This window comes from Physella acuta, unplaced genomic scaffold, assembly GCF_028476545.2.
Source record: "Physella acuta isolate Inbredline_101_S28 unplaced genomic scaffold, ASM2847654v3 ptg000721l, whole genome shotgun sequence".
NCBI classification, from domain to species: domain Eukaryota; kingdom Metazoa; phylum Mollusca; class Gastropoda; family Physidae; genus Physella; species Physella acuta.
Window position 1 is genome coordinate 300001 of NW_026732239.1, and position 24184 is coordinate 324184.

General features: G+C 36.4%; 2 protein-coding genes across 2 annotated transcripts in view; both read left to right on the forward strand.

The window, feature by feature from the left end:
* The window catches only part of LOC131949952 (delta-like protein 4), a 16971-nt gene extending 2449 nt beyond the window's left edge, over positions 1-14522 (forward strand). The window contains exons 5-14 of the mRNA XM_059311918.1: positions 57-214; positions 674-810; positions 1228-1347; positions 5064-5256; positions 5979-6115; positions 10019-10056; positions 10144-10247; positions 10366-10384; positions 12855-12952; positions 13714-14522. Of these exons, the coding sequence (XP_059167901.1) occupies positions 57-214; positions 674-810; positions 1228-1347; positions 5064-5256; positions 5979-6115; positions 10019-10056; positions 10144-10247; positions 10366-10384; positions 12855-12952; positions 13714-13717 (1008 nt within the window). The 3' untranslated portion in view covers positions 13718-14522. The remainder of the gene's footprint in view (positions 1-56; positions 215-673; positions 811-1227; positions 1348-5063; positions 5257-5978; positions 6116-10018; positions 10057-10143; positions 10248-10365; positions 10385-12854; positions 12953-13713) is intronic.
* A 3045-nt stretch (positions 14523-17567) lies between these two features.
* Positions 17568-22718, forward strand: LOC131949950 (delta-like protein C; the record flags this gene model as incomplete). The annotated part of the gene is made up of 7 exons (XM_059311914.1): positions 17568-17650; positions 18353-18477; positions 19365-19509; positions 19714-19871; positions 20272-20408; positions 22008-22127; positions 22526-22718. Coding segments are annotated over exons 1-7 (947 nt in total), but the record flags the coding sequence as incomplete, so codon positions are not given.
* Positions 22719-24184: the final 1466 nt, after the last annotated feature.

Genomic DNA, 24184 nt, shown 5'->3' on the forward strand with positions numbered 1-24184 from the left:
AGCGCTACATGTCTTGTTAAGGTAAAACGAAATAAGACGGTTTGATATTTTAAAAGGAGCTTTCTGTGATGATTGCGGTGGAAATTTACGACTCTGATCCAGCTAACGCAGATGACTTAATGGTAGTCTTTTATTCGTCATTCCCGGTAGCTGTTGCCGCTTCGAGAAACGAAGCTCAGTGGTCAAGACAAGTTTTAAGAGACGGCACATATTAGTAAGTCTTAAGGCTGGCTACAGATAATAATAATAGTGATAACTAAGTAGGCCATCAATATCTTGTATGTTTATTCTCAATTTTAAACATGCATCGACGTTAACGAAATCTAAGTTTACCCAAGCCTAATCCTGGATTATCCTTGTGGGATACGTCATCTCTGTGTTAGAAATCTATTTCTAAGAGAATTAAATTAGTAATTCATTTGGTAAATAGCTCAGAACGTCACCAAAATATGACCTGTATACAGCTCCAAGCTCCAACAAAATACGTCATGTACACATTTCCACAAAAATATGACCTGTGCAAAGCTCCCAACAACCAAAATGTAACCTGTACACAGCCCCCAGCTCCACCAAAATATGACTTTTACATAACTCTGAACTCTACACGTCTCACCACCACAACTTAGACTACTCCTTAAGAAACAACCAACAAACCTCTAACTTTTTGTTACAGCATGGATTTTGACATCCGCCTTTACTGTGACCCGGGCTATTTCACATCCTTGTGTAACGTGAACTGCAGTCCCCAGAACACATCGAGTGGTCACTACACCTGTCAGACCGGCACAGGGAAGAAGATCTGCATGCAAGGTGGGCGTGTGGGGTTACATGCCATATAACGTTTGAGAACATATAAACACAAACGCAAACACAAACGAAATCATAAATACGAACATAAACGCAAACATAAGCGCACACATAAACGCAAAATTAAACGGAAACATAAAGAAGGACATAAATGCAAACATAAATATACACGCAAACATAATCGCAACACAAACGCAAAAAGTAATGCAAACGCAAACATAAACGCAAACATAAACGCGAACAGTCATTCTTTGATTCATTGTTATTTTTACAAACATTAAGTTATGTATATATAGATTAACGTATTTACATAGTCATTATAATTATCAAATTACATTAACTCATATTGGTTTTTTTTTTAATGAACAAATAAAATTACAAGGAGAATTTTTTTCTCTTGTCGTAATGACTTATGTGTAGGCTGGAATGGCACGTCGTGTAGTGACGATATAAACGAGTGTACCCTGGGGTTCTGTTTGAGGGGAAACTGCACTAATCTACCTGGTGACTACATGTGCACCTGCCCACAAAACTACACAGGTGAAGTGTTATTTTAATTGATTTTCTTCGCTATTTGTTCATTGCAAACAAATAATAGTTTGTCTTCTTTACATCAATAGTTTGGGGTTGAGGGGCGTGGTCAGGGTCTGCTTAAAGGGGCGTTTGCTGGAATCAGTATTTGAATAATTGTAGACAAAGCAGTTCTTTAATGGTGATCCATGTTACAAAGTTTTATATATATATATATATATATATATATATATATATATATATATATATATATATATATATATATATATATATATATATATATATATGGTGCCCTGTCAAAACGGCCCGGGACAAATCGGCCCCATCAAAACGGCCCCGTTAATACGACCCCGTCAAATCGACTCCCGACAAACCGACCCCGTCAAAATAGCCCCGTCAAAAGGGCCCCGACTTATTGGCTCCCGTCAAATGGGCTCCCGTCATATTGACTTGCGACATATAGGCTCCCGACAAATGGGCTCCCGATATTTAGGCTCCCGACAAATGGACTCCCGACATATTAACCCCTGACAAATAGGCTCAGGACATATTGGCTCCCGACAAAGCGGCTCCCGTCATATTGGCTCCCGACATAAGGGCTCAAGACAAATGGGCTCCCGGCAAATGGGCTCACGACATTTTGGCTACCGACAAATGGGCTCCCGACATATTGGCTCCCGGCAATTGGGCTCCCGACATATTGGCTTTTGACAAAATGACTCCCGACATATTGGCTCCAGAAAAATGAATGATATGACCACTATAGGCATAAAAGTAACCATTGTGTCCTACCTCCAATACCACCATAACCTCTTTTTAATGCCCGAATGAAATTATTTTTTCATGAACCAACATTAATTCACAAACAAATCGAGCCCTTAACAGCTAAATTCCACCAATTCTAAAGTTTTGATAATGTTTAATTTACAACAGAAAAGACCTGTTGCTTAAAAGCGAGCACAGAAGTGTAAATGTATGATATACATAATGTTAACATAACAGCATTTTGTTTTGATAACCTACAAGCACAGTGGCGTAGCGAGGTCGGGTGTCACCCGGTGCGGCACTTAATGGTGTCACCCCCCCCCCCCCCCCAGAGGTGTTGCGACCCTTCCCGGGGACAAACTTTCAAGTTTTCGATTTGCACCCCCCCCCCCCCCAAACTTTCGATTTGCACCCCCACCCCCTCAACTTTTTCTCTATATATTTTGCTATTTTTTGCCTTGGTGTCACCCCCCTAAATGGTGTCACCCGGTGCGGTCCGCACCCCCCGCCCCCCCCCCCCCCCTCGCTACGCCCCTGTACAAGCATATTGCAGTTAGGAAGGTACAGCGTGGACCCTTCTCCCCACACAATGAGTTGGAACAGCCTATAACCGACTCAATTATGGATGTCATAGATAGATGACCTTTAAATTAAAACATACTATATTTTATAATAGATAAACTAATATAAAAATAAGGCCTGCCGAACAAGAGATGCATACGTTGTATTACATAAGAGTGTTGGATAAGCTAACTCTAAAAAATATTGATGAAGGGGTCCCACTGGCAGATGTCATATTCAATGAGACCGCTTTGCCGGGAGACTTAGTCTCTACAGAAACGGTATTGTCAGTGCAGTGGCGTAGCTAGGATTTTTGGGCACCTATGCAAAAATTATCAGTGGGCCCCTTCGTCAGCCGTTAGGCCAGTGGCGTCGCTAGGTCGGGTCTCACCCGGTGCGGCACCTCGTATTGTCACCCCCTCCCAGGAAACAAAGCATATATATATATATATATATATATATATATATATATATATATATATATATATATATATATATATATATATATATATATATATATATGTGTGTGTGTGTGTGTGTGTGTGTGTGTGTGTGTGTGTCGGCCTACATAGGCCTAAAATTTATATATATGCCACATACTGGTACACGTACGTGTTTAAGCTTTAATCACTGCTGACTTAATAGTAACGATGTTTATCTACAGTCTGTTTATAATACAGTTGGATGTAGCATTGTTTTCTTTATAGTTTACGTTTACGTCGTGGTGTCACACCCCCCCCCCCTCTTGATATAATTTTCGATTTGTACTTAGAAGACTATTTAACTTTAACTAATGGATCTGGAAAATGGCATTTCATTCTATAAATTTTACAATTTTTTGCCTTTGGTGTCACCCCCTCTAAATGGTGTCACCCGTTGCGGTCCGCACCCCCCGCCTCGCCTTCGCTACGCCTCTGCGTTAGGCTACAGAGGAGTTAAACGAAGATATCAACTTCTACTTACGATGGATATTTTTTAATATATAAATATTCTGAAGGCAACATTTTGTATTTTATATGTCCTGATTTTGTATTTATACTATATTATTATGCTTGCCTACTACTGCTAAAAAGTTTATTTATAGGCTGATTCTCTCAATGTCTTGCACGACAAAGTGATATAGCCTGTAGTGTTATTATAACGATTGGGCTCTGTTTGACCCACAAACACTGAATCCCACTGCCGAAACGGTGGGGGGGGGGGGGGGGGGGCTTTTTGGAACTTTTAACCTTTTTCTTTTTTAAAATTATTTAAATGTAACAAATATTACAATTCCATTGTAAAAGTTTTAATTTTTTATGAGGGAAAAGGGCCCCTATGTGCCTTGGGCCCCCATGCCTTGCTTACGCTAGCTTTACGGCAGCTACGCCACTGTGTCAGTGGTCCTTTTGTCTGGAGCCAAATTGACAGGAGCCTTTTTGTCGGGAGCCAAAATGACGCTAGCCTATTTGTCGGGAGTCGTAATGACGGGGGCCGTTTTGTGGAGAAACTAAATGGCGGGAGCCTATTTGTCGGGAGTCGTAATGACGGGGCCGTTTTATGGAAAAAACTAAATGACGGGAGACTATATGTCGGGAGCCAAAATGACGGGAGCCTATTTGTCAGGAGCCTTATTGACTGGAGCCCTTTTGTCGGGAGCCTATATAACGGGAGCCTATTTGTCGGTAGCCTAAATGACGGGAGCCTATTTGTCGGGAGCCTATATGACGGGGTCCATATGTCGCTGGCCCTTTTGACGGGGCCGATTTGACGGGGTCGTTTTGACGGGGTCGTTTTGTCGGGGTCGTTTTGACGGGGCCGTTTCGTCATTGGCCGAATTGACGCCGCACGTATATATATATATATATATATATATATATATATATATATATATATATATATATATATATATATATATATATATATATATATATATATATATATATATATATATATATATAATTCTCTTCTGAGAGCCGTTAGAAAACAAGCTGCAAGCGCGCGCCTTGCAGTCCCCTCTCTTCCTCTCTATCGCTACCACCCCCCACCCCCCACCCCCCACCCCCCCCACCCCCCCCCCCCCCCCCCCCCCTCACATGGTCAGGTGAGTTGTAGTTCACGCTAAATGTTTAGTTTGGTGACGGCTATTAGGGGCAGATAATTCAGTTTTAAACTATTTTAAACTTAGAGGAGGTATCTAAGAGGAGGCTGCTTTCACGGGGGGGGGGGGGGGGGGAATGGGGGTTTAGTGTTTTAAAGCAATTATTTTCAGTGGCAGCATTGGTACTGTCGAATTCACAAATTATGAATTACTGAAAAGTCGAAAAAACAACTAAATAGCGGCGTATGATACACCGCGGGTCGGCTCGTATATAATAATTGTTGGAAATTTTATTCGCTTACTTAATTTGTACGCACAGGAAAGAACTGCTCTGTGTTGAAGAACCCATGCCTGTCAACTTCCTGCCTGAATGGAGGAACCTGCTACGCTCACCCCACAGAGTACACCTACCGGTGCAGGTGTCCTGCAGGGTGGGAGGGAAATCACTGTGAGACGAGGACAAATCCCTGCAACAGTCAGCCATGTTTGAATGGCGGACTTTGTAACAGCGAGTGAGTTTGGTCAATTAAAAACTAGAAACTTGGAAGTATACGAATCAAACAAATGAGTTGGATTTGTATTAATATATTTTGGGCGAGTGAGTTGTTTTATTATGTAAACAAGAAATCCGTCCAGTGCCGGATTCAGCTGTCTTCATATTAAGAATGCATGAAGAAAACGTATAGCAGGCTAGTGGAGAAAAAAGTAGTATTAACGCACTCATGTAAATTCACTAAATACGGTTCATTTGTTATTCATTTGCAACCTTCATGAAAATGAAATTCTCACTTTGTTAACTGTCGATAAAATATTTGAAATACCTATATAGAAAAGCATGGGTCCAGTGGCGTAGCGAGGGGTAGGGCGGGGGGTGCCGGGTGACACCATTCAGCGGGGGGGGGGGGGGCCATAAGGCAAAAAAAGCAAAATATATACAGAAAAAAAAATGATAATTCCACTTAAATAAGTCACTTAATTCGAGTGTTAAATAGTGTGACAAATCCCGTTGAGGGTGGAGGGGGGTTGGCAAATCGAAAGTTTGTCTCCCCGGGCGCAGGGAAGGGTTGCTACGCCTCTGGCGCTTTTCTTTATAGTTATTTAAATAGTCGAGTATTATTATATATTTTTCTCCTTTTGTGTGCATTAGTACATATAATCTTGTTATTAAAACGTTTTTTATGAAAAAATTTTACGCTTCCTGTTTCTCAAGTATAAAATATTTTTCCTCAATCAGCTCAGTTAACGGAGATAATTTTACCTGCACGTGTGTGGGGCAACATGGTGGCGCTAGCTGTGAACACGTGCTTAATCAGACAGTCACACCCACAACAAATGGCAGCTACAGTACGTCTACAGTGGGAATAAACATAGGCAAGTATTTCTCCTAATCGGATTTCATGGGGGAAACAAACTTTTTTCATTTGAAATAAATCGACGTTTAAAAAAACAACAAGGAGGAGCTCATGTATATATATATATATATATATATATATATATATATATATATATATATATATATATATATATATATATATATATATATATATATATATATATATATATATATATATATATATACTAGCGTACCCGCCCCCCGCGCTTTGCCGCGGGGATAGAAGAAAGTCTGACGAAATATATTAGATGGATATCACCAATGCATTACCAATCATATGTTCTTAGAGGCGTGTTTTTCTTTTCTAAAACTATGTTATTTAAATGTAAACAATGCCTGCGCTTGGATAATAATTATCGGGACACGGGTTTTCCTACACTACCGCGTGAAAACCTTGAGTGTACATTAATCACTCACCGAAATAATGAGGTAGAACACACTTCGGTGACCACCCATGTGTCAGGGACGTAGAGGGGCGCTCTCAGGAGCCCCCCCCCCACCCCCCGATTACACTACCCATAGGCGCAGCGTACGGCCCCTGGCTCCTTAAAACTAACAGGCGCCATCGTGCTCATAGGATAACCCAGCGTGCCAAATAGCATCCTGTAAACAATGATGCAGATTTCGTCATTCGCTAAAGTGACACAAATGAACAGGATTTTTTTTCTTTAACACGTAAAAAAATTATTTGACGTGTTTTAAATATCAGTGTGACTGATGTAATATGCTAGCGTTACTAATGGTCTATTATTAGATGCTCGATCTCAATTTCTGACTGGATCGTCTAATAATAGATGCTTATTGCATCATTCGCAAAGTCAAAAAAACTCTACAGTAGGCTCCTCATATTCAAAAAGTTATTTTTTCATCTTTCGCAAGGTGACGAAACTGTACAGAAGGATTTCCTCTCGTTACAAAGTTATTCTTAGAAGCCTGTTGTAGTTTTACCGCTGAATATAGTAGTACCCCTTACTCGCTATGCAGGACGCTCGATTAACCGGTTCCAAGTGCCAACTTAGTCGCTCTAAAACTCTGGGCGCCAAACCATGTATTGACGAAAGTTGTACCCTATATGGCGCCGCCCGTAAGAAACTTTAGTTTTCTTTTTCGCAGTAATATTCTCGGGAGTATTCTCATCTACTCCCTAAAGTTTCATGGCACTCGGATGAACCGCATCCGAGTTTTATTTTTTATATACCGTGTAAAGAGAAAATAAATCGCTCCCCCCCCCCTGCAGGGGGGGGGCGCCGCCCTTGCAATATTAAACAATATTTTTTTTGCAGAACCCTACCATTGAGTGATCTAATCATCTCCCCAAAGTTTCATGGTACACGGATGAACGGTGTGAAACCGAAATATAGAGAAAAATCGCAGCCGCCCGTGGCGCCGCCCTTGCGAAATTAAAAAAGGATTTTTTTTTTTTTTACAGAACCCTTCCCTGAATTTTTCTAATCAACTCCCCAAAAGTCTCATGGCTATCGGATAACGGTGTCACACCAAAATCGACTTATTTTTATAAACCGTATATAGAGAAAAATCGCACCCTCCCGTGGCGCCGCCCTTGCGAAATGAAAAATATTTTTTACAGAACCCTTCCCTAGAGTTTTATAATGAACTCCCCAAAGTTTCATGCCTATCGGATAAACGGTGTCACTGCAATTCACTTTTATTATTTTTATATACCGTAAATACAGAAATATCGGACCCTCCCTTGGCGCCGCCCTCGCGAAATTAAAAATTATTTTTTACAGAACCCTTCCCTAGAGTGGTATAATGAACTCCCCAAAGTCTCATGGCTATCGGATGAACGATGCCAAACCAAAATCGACTTTTTTTTTAATATACCGTATATAGAAAAAAAAACAAATCGCGCCCTGCCGGGGCGCCACCCCTGCGAATTTGAATTTTTTTTTTCACAGAAACCTCCCCAGGAATATTCTCAACAGCTTCCCAAAGTTTCACGGCGATGTGATGAGAGGTGTAGTAATGCATAAAGGACACACACACACACACACACACACACACATACATTGCTTTATATATATATATATATATATATATATATATATATATATATATATATATATATATATATATATATATATATATATATATATATATATATATATATACTAGGCATACTGCCTAGCTTCGCTTAGGTTTTCAAAAAGGTTGAGACATTGAATTATTAATTAATAGGTGATTGGCTGTTATGTTAAATGCTTAGGGCCTAAATTTATACAGTGGGGTACTTTTATTGTGCCCATAAATTGATGGAATATTCGCAAACTTATTACTCGCAAGGTTATTAGAACTGAAAGGGCTTTCATAAAAATTATTAATCAAATATAATATTAAATTACTTTTGCAATTAATTTTACAATTTCAATACAATACAAAACTTAATTTATAACAAAAATATCCATTTACAACAATGCTATACATTATGATTTTTGTTTTTTCTTAAAAAGAGTATACAAAATATTAAAAAATTGTTACATTAAAAAGTTACCGCCCCTGTTCATAGACCAAATGACCAAATCTCGTATAATGAGAATTTCAATCGCAGTCATTTTTAGCTGACCATTTTTATGCTGACCAACAGTTTTTCCATACGGCACAGTCATCTATAGAGGTGTATGCAAAAAATTAGCCAGTTATGCAAAGAGTTAGTGCCATAAAATTTGTGTAGAAATTACCCTGTTTTCCCCATAAAATACAAAGATTATATAGGGAAATACGACTGTTCAATTTTGACACATTTCCCGATTTTTCCCGGACATGGCGAGTTTTTTGTGACACCCCAAGGCGTTCTCCTACCACCTCACAAAATATCAAGGGGGGTCGTCGGAGGAAATTTTTTTTCGTAATAGAGCTCATATAAAGAAAATTTCACTGGCGGTCACTTTTTAGCCCTCGTCGAGGGCTTTGAGTAAAACCGATAGGTCTGCCCTACGGCCAAGCCATTTACCTATAAGCATGCCAAAACTTAGCCAGATGTAAATAGGGTAAGTGCCCTTAAATTCGTTTTGAAATGACCCTCTGTTTTCCCCATAAAATACAAAGATTATATAGGGAAATACGACTGGTCAGTTTGGACCCATTTCCCGATTTTTCCCGGACATGGGGAGGTTTCTGCGAAGAAAAAAAGATTCAAATTCGCAGGGGTGGCGCCCCGGCAGGGCGCGATTTGTTTTTCTCTATATACGGTATATAAAAATAAAAGTCTATTTTGATTTCACACTGTTCATCCGATAGCCATGAGACTTTGGGGAGTTCATTATAACACTCTAGGGAAGGGTTCTGTAAAAAAAAAATCATTTTTAATTTTGCAAGGGCGGCACCACGGAAGGGTGCGATTTTTCTCAATATACGGTATATAAAAATAATAAAAGTGAATTGCCGTTATACCGTTCACACGATCGCCATGAAATTTAAGGAAGTTGTTGAGAATATTCATGGGGAGGTTTCTGCGAAAAAAAAATATTTCAAATTCGCGGGGGTGGTGCCCCGACACGACGCGATTTGTTTTTTTTCTATATTCGGTATATAAAATAAAAGTCGATTTTGGTTTGGCATCGTTCATCCGATAGCCATAAGACTTTGGGGAGTTCATTATAAAACTCAAGGGAGGGGTTCTGTAAAAAATTCATTTTTAATTTCGCAGGGCGGCGCCACGGGAGGGTGCGATTACTTTTCTCTTTATACGGTTTATAAAAATAAGTCGATTTTGGTGTCCCGCGGAAACGCGCGGTGGTCGGGTACGCTAGTAGATATATATATATATATATATATATATATATATATATATATATATATATATATATATATATATATATATATATATATATATATGGGTTTTTTTTTCGTTTATCTTACAGACAACAGCTCCTCAGTGCCAAACCAGCAAGAACCCACGGTACATAGAACTAATTATTGTTTTAAATAAAAATAGGTTTAGATTCCTCTAATTAATTCTTAAATGTGTTGTCTACCCTCACTTAAGAAGCCAATGGTTTTACCAACATGGGCAATTGCTGCTATAGCTGCAGGTGGTGGACTTATTGTTGTTGTCCTGGTGGTTTCCCTTGTACATATCATCAAAGGGAGGTAAGTGTAATAAATATGTATTTTTTTTAAATAATTGTATATACAGTTTTTATTTGAGTAGAACGCCTGTCATCAAATATTTTATTTTGTTTATTTAAAAATTTTAAAATGTTCACAGATCTAAGCAGTTTGTTCGGGTGAGTTTATTTGATCTGTTTTAAATATGTATTATAGTGGAACCAACATTTAAAACACAAAGCAAAAATCTCAATTACGGTAATTACTTCTGTTCCAATATATTGGTAACTACGGCAACCTGCGGCTCGCGAGCCGCATGCGGCTCTTTTGATGTCAAGTGGCGGCTCTCGTGTTTCATGCACAAATATTAGATATTATTGTATCATTTTATTTTCAAAACCCATAACAAATTATGTACTGTAAAGAAACACAACTTTCAACATTATAAGACTACTAATCAGCGAACAATGAGAATAAGTGGGAGTAGAGAGTATTCGGACAGCTGACAGCAGCTTGGGCACCAAGCCCAGCCCTACACCCGTACAATGCTTGCCACTTCCCGAGTGCCGACTTTTTCGAATATCTTTAAGTGGGGAATGTTATTTTATTCAGGATGCATTTCCCTATCTGTCAGTAATCGTTATTATGACATGAGTGACGTAGTTTTTTAGTTGTTAGCTTCCTACGGTTGAGCTAAGTACTGGACTGTGGGGTACGAGTTTACCCTTAGGCTATGTGGGGTGGAAGATAAGCCTGGTGAGAACCAAAGGACAGAAGCGACCGATTCACGGTAATCAAACCGATATTCAAGCAAGTTAGTCGGAGTTTGCCGTTTTGAGGCCAGCCTGTCTAATGGGAGACACATCCTGAGCCGGTGATGTCAGTAAAGAAAAAAAAAAGTTAAGAGCTTCAAAAGTGGATTGGGATAGTCCTATAATTATATTATTTGATAACTAAGTTTATCATAGCAGAGCTAGCTAAAATAATTTAATATGTTTTGTGCGAAACATTTGTATGTTTTTATATGAATAAATATTATTTCATATTTATAGCTATTTATTTTAAATTAAAAAAATAAACTTATTTACCTAATCCTAATCAAATACCAAACATTGAAATAAAAATGTTTGTGGCTCTTTAAAACCTGGACAATTTTGTAAATTGTTACTTTTGGCTCTTCCGTCTCAAAAGGTTGGCGACCCCTGCTATTGTAAATCTGTATCAGTCCTCACAAGCCGATGATGAAAACTGTAATACTAAAGCGAACACACAACTGACGCTATAAATTACGTGTCTGAGGCGAAAAAAAAAGAAAAAAAGAGAGAAAAAAAAATATATATATAGATCTAGATTCTAGATCTATATGTTGATGTAACTGATCATAAAAGAAAATTAAAGTTTAATAAAAATGAAGTCTTTAAAACAAAACGAATAAAACACTAAAACTGAACGGACTAGAAAAAAATTATGAATGTTACAACGCTTTTAATTGTATAATTATAAAGTAAACCTGCTTGTAATGTGGGGTTTTTTTTTTTGCTCGCGTTGAGTAAATCAGTCAGTATGAGAGAAAAAAAATATTATTCCAGACAAACACAATTTAAAGATAAAAATAAATTAATACTTAGAGATTTTCATATTTAAAAGATAACTGAAACTAGGTGGTTTGCTGTTACGGATCATTGTGAAGTCAGATTAAAATAGGTTAGAATAGTCTCGAACTTAGGGGAGAGTGCGTGTGTGAGTTGAGTTCACCCTCCTGTGTAGTAACCCCGGTGTGTTTATGTATTGTTATCCCAAGGTCGAATGCGGGTATAAAAGGGCTAGTGAACGATTGTGGGAGGGCAGCGGTTAGTGGATAGTGGGTAGGACGAGGGCTTGTTTATCTGAAACTAACCTGGACGTAACATTTGCATTATGTATAAGTATACGATTTTCAATTAATGAAATTACTTGTCAGAAAGAATTGTCGCTATTTTAAAATATGTATCAGACCCACAAGCAGATTTTGAAAATTATAATACTAAAGCGAATATGGCAAGACAAACTAATGCTGTTAATTAATTAATTACATGTCTGAGGCACACAAAAAAAGAAAAAATAATGTCCGTTACATTTATCTATTATACGAAAATGGCAACATACAAAGAAACCAAGCCTATCTATGTACTATTTATTCAGTTATTCAGTAATGATTAATAAAAAAAAGTATCATATACATAACAAACTACCTAAGTACCAATACATTGTGTTTGAAGATACGATTAAACGAAAATTACAAGAAACGGAACAAAGTTAGTTACAATACATAAACACTAAAGCAGTGGTTCTAACCATTTTGAATGTACCGAACATTTTCATAAGCGTATCCAATAAACCCTTTATAATAGTTCTATCGTCCGCACTGAGAAAACCCGATCGTGAATCACAAGAGTCGGGTGTGTGTCTTGACCTCCCCCGAACCCCTGACACTGACTTACCGAACCCTTAGGGTTCGATCGAACCCAGGTTAAGAACCACTGCATTAATGTCATCCAACTGGATATTCACCGGATTTAAATGTTAACCTCAAATTCAATGATATAATTAATTAACAATGTTCTTTGTTAATTAATTAACAATGTGTTGTTGTTTTTTTGTGTTGTGCAGAATGATTCAGCGTCTAGACCAGAAATTTTTCTCGTGGAATCGTGTGGAGCACAGTTAAGTGCCGACATAGGCAGCGAGGGCATCAAAGCTAAAAATACGTGAGTTTTTCTCTCTGTTAGGTAAAACTAAAAATGATACAGTGTGATGTGTTTTCAATCAGCATGGTATATTGTGCTAAATAGGGTTGGTTGGGGTATAAAATATAGTGACGTGTGTACACTGATTTTAATTATTTTACCTCTACATTGTCATACTGATTAAATTAATACAACGGTACACATGACTTTAAATTAGTTGATTTAATATTAGGCTTTATAATACATTTCTAACAAAGAAATAACACACTTTTTTCTATTTGACGTAATTCCAATGGTAGAAGCGTTTGGTAGAGCGTTTGGCTGCTAGCTCGAACGTATCGTGTTTGGATCCAGGTTCGTTCTTATGACTTTAGGACGTCACTGAGTCCACCCAGCTAAGATGGGTACCTGTCTTAGGTTGGGAAAAAGATTAGACAACATTGTCTTTTTAATTCAATGATTTCTCGAAAATCAATGACGTCATATTACTGTGTGCACTCTCCGGCTTGATACTATTTTCTACTATATACTCAATGTGACGTCATGTTTCGTTTTCGTTTTACTATGAAAGTTTTTATTTTACTTGTGTTTTCTCGATAGCGTTCTTGTCAGATAGATAAATAGATAGATAGATACATACACAGATAGCGAAACTATTAGTATAGATGTATCAATTTTTCTCTTCATTATGTAAATCAAATAAAATTAGCTTCAATGTTTTAGTTGTCTGTTCATTAAAAAATAATATAACATGTTTATACGTTTTTATAAATATTTTTCAGCTAAAAACGACAAAGCTTTTAAAACAGGTCAAGAAAACAAGATCTTCAAAGAACCAGAAAAATTGTTTTCTTCAACCACTTCATTAGCTCTTGGTATCTGTGGCATTTGTAGAATTTTGTGAGGGGAAATAATGGAAGCAGAGCATTCAAAAAGTTTTCCCATAGACATTTTGAGGGTACAGAAGAAAGAATGCGATAAGCGCCCTAACACCCCCACATCTTGCCTATGCTACTCCCTGATAGAGATGCTGCTAACGCTTTGACTCACTGAAATTTCTTGCCTCTCCACGCTTACAAATGACAAACAATTTGTTCCACAAAAACTTTTCACATTTACAATGTGTACATAATATGATAATACGTTTCACTGGGGTGTTGTTGTTCTATCTGAAAATTTGCTATTTATATTTGTATCTTTGTAATGTAGTTTTATATTTTAAAAACATATATACATATCAATAACATAATTGACATTTTTTTTTAAAAAACCTTTGAATATAAGAATATAAATCATACAAGTTTTGTTAATGAACAGCCATGTATTACTTACAATAAAATGTAACCATGAATTGAATTCCCCACCAGTAAGTTAAACTGATGCATTAAAAAAATATTAATGTTACTGAGTAGATTCTGATTTTTGTATTATTAAATCAAATAGTTTTAAATACATTCAACAACTTTTATAATTTAGTTAATCTTTTACAGACTAAATCAATGATATATTTTCATGTACTAAACCATATAGTATCTCTGTAACATTTTTTAAATTCATTATACATTTTTTTAACATTTAATCTCATTATTTCCAATGCACATTAAATATCGACATTTGTATATGGGAGTTTTGTGAAGTCTCTCTAATTGATTTCTTCTGACACTACTCTACATCTAATGCACGCCTAATTGTTTCTAATTAGCCTAAACATGTCTCATAAAAAAATATCTCAACTGATTATACTTGTTTTACAACATTTAATTAAGAGGGCAATATCACCCAGACAATGGAAAATTGACGAAAAAAATTGCCAAAAAAAAATATTATATATACACACTTAATTTTTTTTTCCATAGTAGTTATAAGCAAGGAGCTATAAAAACAGAACATAAAAGAAAGTGAATATATGATGCCAAAAGTTTAAATTTTTATAAATAATTTGGCCCAAAAAATTTTAGCAAGAAATCTAATGCTGTAGTTTTTCAACATTTAGGCCCTTCCTGATGAAAATACGCAAGGAGACGCATAACATAGTAACCTATGCTTGGTATTAGCAGATTTCCATTGTGAACAAATTTGTACATTTTAGAAATTGTCGAGGTCGTACCAGCCTGGAGGGACCTATAAAATTTTCTAAAAAAAATTTTTTTTTATTGCATGCTTTTATTTGCAATTGAAACAAGTGTAACAACATCAACATATGTTACATAATTTCAAAAATCTAATGAAACGAAGTATTTTAACAAATGTGCGTATTAAAAAACATATCGAAGATATAAATTTATATATATATATATATGTATATATATATATATATATATATATATATATATATATATATATATATATATATATATATATATATATATATATATATATATATATATATATATATATATATATATATATATATATATATATATATATTTATTTATTTATTTATTTATTTATTTATATATATATATATATATATATATATATATATATATATATATATATATATATATATATATATATATATATATATATATATATATATATATATATATATATATATATATATATATATATATATATGTATGTATATATGTATATATGTATATATATACTAGCTGCATACCCGTGCTCCGCCACTTTGAATCTTTGTAAAATGTACCAGCTTGGGAACAGAGCAAAACAAACAAAAACACAACACAAACACAACAACGCCTAGGAAAGCGTGTTGTTCGGTGGTGATTCTAATGCTGTGGTTGTGTTGCGGTTGTGTTGTGGTAGTGTTGTGGTTGTGGTTGTGTGTGGTTGTGTTGAGGTTGTGTTGTGGTTGTGTTGTGGTTGTGTTGTGGTTGTGTTGTGGTTGTGTTGTGGTTGTGGTTGTTGTTGTGGTTGTGTTGTGGTTGTATTGTGGTTGTGTTGTGTTGTGGTTGTGCTGTGATTGTGTTGTGGTTGTGTTATGGTTGTGTTATGGTTGTGTTGTGGTTGTGTTGTGGTTGTGTTGCGGTTGTGTTGTGTTGTGGTTGTGTTGTGGTTTTGCTGTGGTTGTGTTGTGGTTGTGTTGTGGTTGTGTTATGGTTGTGTTGTGGTTGTGTTGTAGTTGTGTTGTAGTTGTGTTGTGGTTGTGTTTTGTTTAAACTTTTTAATTATATTTATAGAACGTAATAATATTAAATACTATTTTAAAACAGAATCTGATTTAACTCAATGATAACTTTCAATTCTTTTTTTTTTTTTTCACTCGGCACACAAAATATCGACCTCCAGAATAAATTAAAAACAACTTCCTTTATGTTTTTAATTCGAAAAAAAATAATGAAACGTCCAGATTTGGCAGCTAGCCAAACACACGAGTGTCATACAATGATACAAACAGCCAAATTTAATTGAAATTCTTACATGGGTTTTAAACCGTCGATTCATTTGGAAATGCAAAACGGGTTTTTTAATTTAATTTTTAAAATTACAGTTTCTGAATGCTGATTAATAATTAATTAATTAGTTAATTACTTGCGACCTTGACCTACTGAAAAGTTAATGACAAGATTCCTAAAGGGGTAACAAGTACAATAAAAAGATTAGGTGACGTCTTACTTGAGTTTGTGTTGGTGAAATCTTTCTGGAGTGTGGGTTGGTGACGTCTTATTTGAGTTTGGGTTGGTGACGTCCTACTTGAGTTTGGGTTGGTGACGTCTTATTTGAGTTTGGGTTGGTGACGTCTTACTAGAGTGTGGGCTGGTGACGTCTTACTAGAGTGTGGGTTGGTGACGTTTTACTTGAGTGTGGGTTGATGACGTCTTACAGAAGTGTGGGTTGGTGACGTTTTGCTCGAGTGTGGATTGGTGACGATTTACTTGAGTGTGGGTTGATGACGTCTTACAGGAGTGTGGGTTTTTTGACGTCTTACTAGAGTGTGGGCTGGTGACGTCTCACTAGAGTGTGGGTTGGTGACGTCTTACTTGAGTTTGGTAACTAAAGTATGATTTCGGGATTGGGAACATCTAATTGGCGTATGTGTTGGTTGGTACTTTTCCACGCCAGAGCATAGCTGTTTTAAAAAATCGCTAATGACCTCCAGCCCCTACCCCATACACACACACACACATAAATTTTTCACTTGAATTATCAATCATTCATTTGTACGTCCTAAGCTATAGCTGAATGACTCATACTTTATTCTGGGGGTTGGGGTGGATGGTAAGGTCATGGTCTGATTTTCTTGGTGGAGGGTGGGGGGTGGGGAGGTCATGGTCTGATGGCTACGGTGCGTTAATTTTGATCAACTAGATATTTATTCCCAGCACTAAATTTAAGACGGCATTTGCATTTGGGCGACAGACTCTAACAGACGTAAGATAGCGGCACTGCTTTTTTTTTCAATTGGGACATTTATAATAGCGATATTTCCAGGTTTACATTACTTTTTGACGAGTAGATTAGTAGGAAGTTCTCAAAGTACCACACTAAATATAGTATCCATACGTTACCATCTTTGAATTTTAGCATAATTTACATTACCAAAAAACAACTCTGGTATTCTTTTGATTATAGACTACAATTTTAGCATTTCCCATTTCCAAACCGCAACTATTGTATGCTTTATATTAATAGAATACGATAATTTTAGCATACATAACAATAGAAAACCACAACATCGCCATGCTTCACGTTACCAAAAGTGCCGTGTGCTCTGCTGCAAGTCTGATGATGATGCTCTTCCTGGTACCCGTAAGTAGCTTTCTACTAAAGTCTTTTTTTAAAGAAAATATGAAACAAATAAAATTAACAATTTGTTTCAAACATCATTTGCAGAGCTGTATTCTCTTAGTTTAAATGCATGCATATTCCAGTACAGGAGATTTCGAAAAAAATTGTGATTGTTTGTAAATGTAATTTCACATTTTATCCCAGCTGACAAAAATTATATTTAAACGCTAAATACAGTACAAAGTTAAAGACCTATGTTAATATCAATTTAGTTGCCTCTAAGGTAAATTCTGAAGACAATAATTGTAAAAACAACTTGGTGGATCATTGAATTTTTTTTAAAGCTTAACTTGTTCATATATTTAAAACAAACGGTTACCAAAACTACAAAGATTATTGTTTGTTTGGGAAAAAATGGTGTTCACAAACGTATTTTAAACCTTTATAAATTAATTTAGTATTTATTACATTTTATCAGTAGATATCCAATGCAAGCACATCTCTTTTTGCGATAAAATGGAGCGAAACTACTTAATATCTTACATAAGTGGTCACCTCTCATTGATAAATGAATTAAATGGAGATTTAAATTTTAAGCAAATTTTTTTAATGAAATTACTTCAGGAAATATTATCTAACTATGTTTGTTTTGGTACAGCCGACTATTATAGCCACCAATGAAAATTGTGCTTATTTCTCTACATATGTTCTGCACTCCAACAGGAAACAGCAGGAAGTGGTCAGATCGAGGTCTTGTTTGTGAGTTATTCAAGCAACTGCGACCTTGACTACGGTAGTGCGTGTGACCCTATGTTCACTTTCTGTTTAGGCAGGCCACAATCATCACAGTAAGTCACGTGGTCCACCCCAATGTTCCTAATGCGATACACTCAGAGAACGTAAAGCTTTGATCTTTTTAAAGGGTGTAATACACTAAAATACACTATTATCGTCTGCTAACTCGAACCAGACGCGTCCGCCGTCGCCCTGAAGGTTGGAAGACCCGGAGCTGCTAAGGCTCCCCTGTGAGCACTACGGCGCCTACGTAAGTTTTAAATAGCACCCTACATTAGGGACACGGTGACACACGCCATACAGCACGGCCTGGGACATCTGGGCTCAATGTGGACAAACTCGGGCCCCAACAACTTAGATCCGAGAAATGTAGAGCCTGGTTTGTTCACATCTAAACAACTCAGTTCTAGAAAACATCTCACGCGTTTAACATTATACTACGATTGGTAGTATGCTAACAAAATCCTGTTAAAGTATTGCGTTAGCTTTTCTTTATAGTTATTATATTAGTAGAGTATTATAATATATTTAAAGTAAGTCATTTATTTTCCTCTTTTTTATTGCATAACTGCATTAAAGCATATTTTTTTGCATTTTTTCAAATGATGTTTAAATAGTCAACACGTTCCGTTCCGTTCGAGCTTCATTAGTGGAGTACAAATTGTGGTATAGTGGAGCTCGGGTTGTAAATTCCGGACGAATGTTGGGATTTCTTTAGACAAGGTGTTCGTTTTGTCTACCCCATTGAGAAAAGGGGGCGAGGGGGGACGGGGACGGGTAATTTAAAAAAGCAAAACGGTTAATTAATCTGAAATTAAAATTGAGCTAAGAACACCCCAAAAACGTGAGCATATATATATATATATATATATATATATATATATATATATATATATATATATATATATATATGTTTATTTATTTATAAACCTTCTCACAGGACGTATTTCAAAGATTACATCTGCAATTATGAAAAAACACTAACAAGTACCAGTTATGTTGACACAAATTATATTTACTTCAAGGACCAGACAAGCATTGGAGGTCTTCCTAACCCGTGGATCATAAATACAGCTACCTTCTCTGTAATATATATTTCATAAAGCAATTGAGACTAGACGACATTAGAATTTTTGGATCGTTATAATCTGGCTAATGATTTACGAAGTTTTACTTAAAGATGTATAATTTGTTTTATATAGATTTGTGCCCATTTCTACTTTTTACTAACTAACGTTTAGAGCGCTACCTAAGGTAAAATGAAGTAAGACAGTATAATATTTTAATAGGAGCTATCTGTGATGATTGCGGTGGAACTTTACGACTCTGATCCAGCTAACCCAGATGACCTAATGGTAGTCTTTTATTCGTCAATCCCGGTTGCTGTTGCCGCTTCGAGAAACGAAGCTCAGTGGTCAAGACAAGTTTTAAGAGACGGCACATATTAGTAAGTCTTAAGGCTGGCTACAGATAATAATAACAGTGATAACTCAGTAGGCCATCAATATCTTGCATGTTTATTCTCAATTTTAAACATGCATCGACGTTAACGAAATCTAAGTTTACCCAAGCCTAATCCTGGATTATCCTGGTAGGATACGTCAACCCCGTGTTGAAAATCAATATCTAAGTGAATTAAATTAATAATTCATTAGGTAAAATTAATATAAAGAGGTTCGGGGCGTAGTTAAAGAAGGGCCAAGGTCTCCGTTAATACAAAGTTAAAATCGAAGCAGCTCCTGGCTCCGCCAAAATTTAACATGTTCATAACTCTGAACTCCCACCACCACCACCACTTAGACTACTCCTTAAGAAACAACCAACAAACCTCTAACGTTTTGTTACAGCATGGATTTTGACATCCGCCTTTACTGTGACCCGGGCTATTTCACATCCTCGTGTAATGTGAACTGCAGTCCCCAGAACACATCGAGTGGTCACTACACCTGTCAGGCCGGCACAGGGAAGAAGATCTGCATGCAAGGTGGGCGTGTGGGGCTACATGCCATACAATCAATGCACTAGAAACATTGGTTTATTCCTTTTCGTGTAACAAATATTTGAAGTTTATTAAACGGATTTCAGAACCCTTTTACAAAAGGAAATAAACAATATATTAGTTACATTAGACCCCTCTCCAAATCTCTTAGATATATATATATATATATATATATATATATATATATATATATATATATATATATATATATATATATATATATATATATATACTAATCTGTAAAGGGCCGTTACTTGTGTGCAAATTAAGCTGCAAATATCCTGCGCTCCTCGGGATTTGGGAATTTGTAAACTATTAAACAATTAAAGTTCTATATGTAATATGGACGTTTGAGAAAATATAAACACAAACGCAAACACAAACACAAACGCAACTGTAAATACTAATCCTAATATATAAAAGGCCATGTGCGCTCTTCTCTCTCTCTCTCTCTCTCTCTCTCTCTCTCTCTCTCTCTCTCTCTCTCTCTCTCTCTCTCTCTCTCTCTCTCTCTCTCTCTCTCTCTCTCTGTCTGTCCGCAAAATATTTTCGCCGGACATCACGTCAGAATCGGCAGCGATATATGGATACCTTTATACGGACTTTTGTTGAAAATAATATGTTAGATGTTTTAAATGTATAACCACAATTTTATTAAAAAAGAAAAATAAAAAATAAAGGCGTATTTGAATGTAGAGAAACAGTATTATGTATGCAACCGGAAAAGTCTTTAAACTTGGGACAAGAACGCATTTAACAATGACGTCGCTTATTGTTTACACTAAAAAAAGAGCATGAAACTGATGACGTCATCTTCTGAGTTTAGAATAAAAAGAAATGAACTATTTCATTCAAATATGATTTATAGCTATGTACGCTATGAAATGTATACAATACGATTTTCTCGGCCTAAACTTAAAAAAAATTATTTTATCTATTTGGATTCTAGATCTAGAGATTCTAGATCATATAGATCTAGAGATTCTAGATCATATAGATCTAGAGATTCTAGATCTAGATTATCTATAAAGCTAAGTTGTCGGGTGCACGATAGGGCACTTCCCGGCGCCGCAGGCGCTTCAAATTTGGCAGGATCTTGCCTTGGGGCGACAGAACACGGGGGCCGGTTGGCCGAAAAGTCTACGATGAGGGGGTCAAAACTGACCTTATATGGGCGAATTAATTAAGCATTCAAATTCTCAATGTTTTCGAAAGCCTAAGCGAAGCTGGACAGCATGCCTAGTATAATCATAAACGCAAACGTAAACGCAAAATTAAACGGAAACATAAAAAGAACATAAGTGCAAACAAACATAAACGTAAACATAATCGCAACACAAACACATTAAGTAATGCAAACGCAAACATAACGCCAACGGAAACACAAAGATAATCGCAAACATAAAACCCAAACAGTCATTCTTTGATTCATTTAGTGTTATTTTTTACATTCATTAAGCTATTTATATATAGATTAATGTATTTATTTAGTCATTTTAATTATCAAATTATATTAACTCATATTGAGAAAATGAAATTACAAGGTGAATTTTTTTTTCTCATGTCGTAATGACGTATATGTAGGCTGGAATGGCACGTCATGTAGTGACGACATAAACGAGTGTACCCTGGGGTTCTGTTTGAGGGGAAACTGCACTAACCTACCTGGTGACTACATGTGCACCTGCCCACAGAACTACACAGGTGAAGTGTTATTTTAATTGATTTTCTTCGCTATTTGTTCATTGCAAACAAATAGCATTTTGTCTTCTTCAGTTTTATCGCTACATCAATAGTTTGGGGTTGAGGGGCATGGATAAGGTCTGCTTAAAGGTGCGTTTGCTGGAATCAGTATAGTTCCATAATTGAAAGGGGGAATGAAGGGTGCTTGATCTAAGTTGTTTTGTGTGAATAATTGCAGACAAAGCAGTTCTTCAACGGTGATCCATTTTACAAAGTTTATATATATATATATATATATATATATATATATATATATATATATATATATATATATATATATATAGTATGTGTGTGGGGGGGGGGGGGGGGGGGGTGTGCGTGTTGTAAATGTTAATCACTTATTTAATTTGTACGCACAGGAAAGAACTGCTCTGTGTTGAAGAACCCTTGCCTGTCAACCTCCTGCCTGAATGGAGGAACCTGCTACGCCCACCCCACAGAGTACACCTACCTGTGCAGGTGTCCTGCAGGGTGGGAGGGAAATCACTGTGAGACGAGGACAAACCCCTGCAACAGTCAGCCATGTTTGAATGGCGGACTTTGTAACAGCGAGTGAGTAATTATGTAAACAAGAAATCTGTCCAGTGCCAGATTCAGCTGTCATCAGATGAAGAATGCGTGAAGAAAACGTGTAGTAGCTTAGTGGAGAAACAAAGTAATATTACAACAATCATATTAATATTAATATTAACACAATCATATAAATTCACTAAATACGGTTCATTTGTGATTCATTTGCAACCTTCATGAAAATGAAATTCTTACTAAGTTAACTGACGAGGGGGAGCTATAGACGAAATATTTGAAATACCTATATAGAAAAGCGTGGGTCCAGTGGTGTAGCGAGGGGGGGGGGGGGGTGCGGACTGCACCAGATGACACCATTTAGGGGGGGTGACACAAAGGCAAAAAATAGCAAAATATATAGAGAAAAATGATAATTCCACTTAATTAAGAGATTATTTCGAGCGTTAAATAGTGTTTTAAGAGCAAATTTGACAAATCCCGTTAAGGGTGGAGAGGGGTGGGGGTGCAAATCGATAGTTTGAGGGTGAGGGGGGGGGTGGCGTGCAAATCGAAAGTTTGTCCCCGGGCACTGGAAAGGGTCGCTACGCCTCTGGGTCGGTGACACCATTAAGTGACGTACCGGGTGACACCCGACCTGGTTACTCCACTGCGTTGGTCTCTTCCTAAATGTTAGTAAATAACATAGTGACCCGCGCTTTTCTTTATAGTTATTTAAATAGTAAAGTATCTAATATATAGGCCCTAAAGCTCAATTCTGTATGTTTGTAATAAGTTTGTCGTTGACATACTTCGATGGATTTAAGTCTTTATGGTATAAATTTATGAGTTAAAAAATTAATATTGAAAGTTTTGGGAAATAATTTTCATTTATCAAACTGAAAGTAATAATTTTCGGCATGTTCATTAAACACAAGTTTTAAACAAATATCATCTTTTACGAAAATTCTAATTATGTCTTTATTTAGTCCTATAGCACTTACTTCCCTTTGATAAATTAGGAAAACACAATTACTTCCCTTTATAAAACCATTGCATTAGTGGAAAAGAATTTACTTTTTATCACTTTGTTTTGGTGTTGGGAAAAAAAATAATTTCATAATTAGCGGGGATTGATCAAGTGCAAACGTTGTAGGTATTTTACGGATAAGCTTGGAGTATTATAATTGTTCATTAAATTGAAACAGGTGCGTTCGTTTAAGTGAGTGCAAAAGACTGAATAAGTTGGAGTACTATAGTCGTTTATTAAGCTAAAACCGGCGATTCCGCCCCGGGCTAGACTGTGAGCACTTTGCGTTTATGTTCGCGTTAGTGTTTTCTTTGTGTTTAGGTTGGGTTTGCGTTAGTGGTTGCGGTTTGATTTGGTTCGTTTTTGTTCTTTCTTTTTTCGTTTTTGTTTGTGTTTTTTTTCTTTGGGTTTGTATTTGTGTTTTTTGGTTGGTTTTGCGTTTGGATTTGGTTTGTTTTCGTTTGCTTTTTCGTTGGTTTTTTTG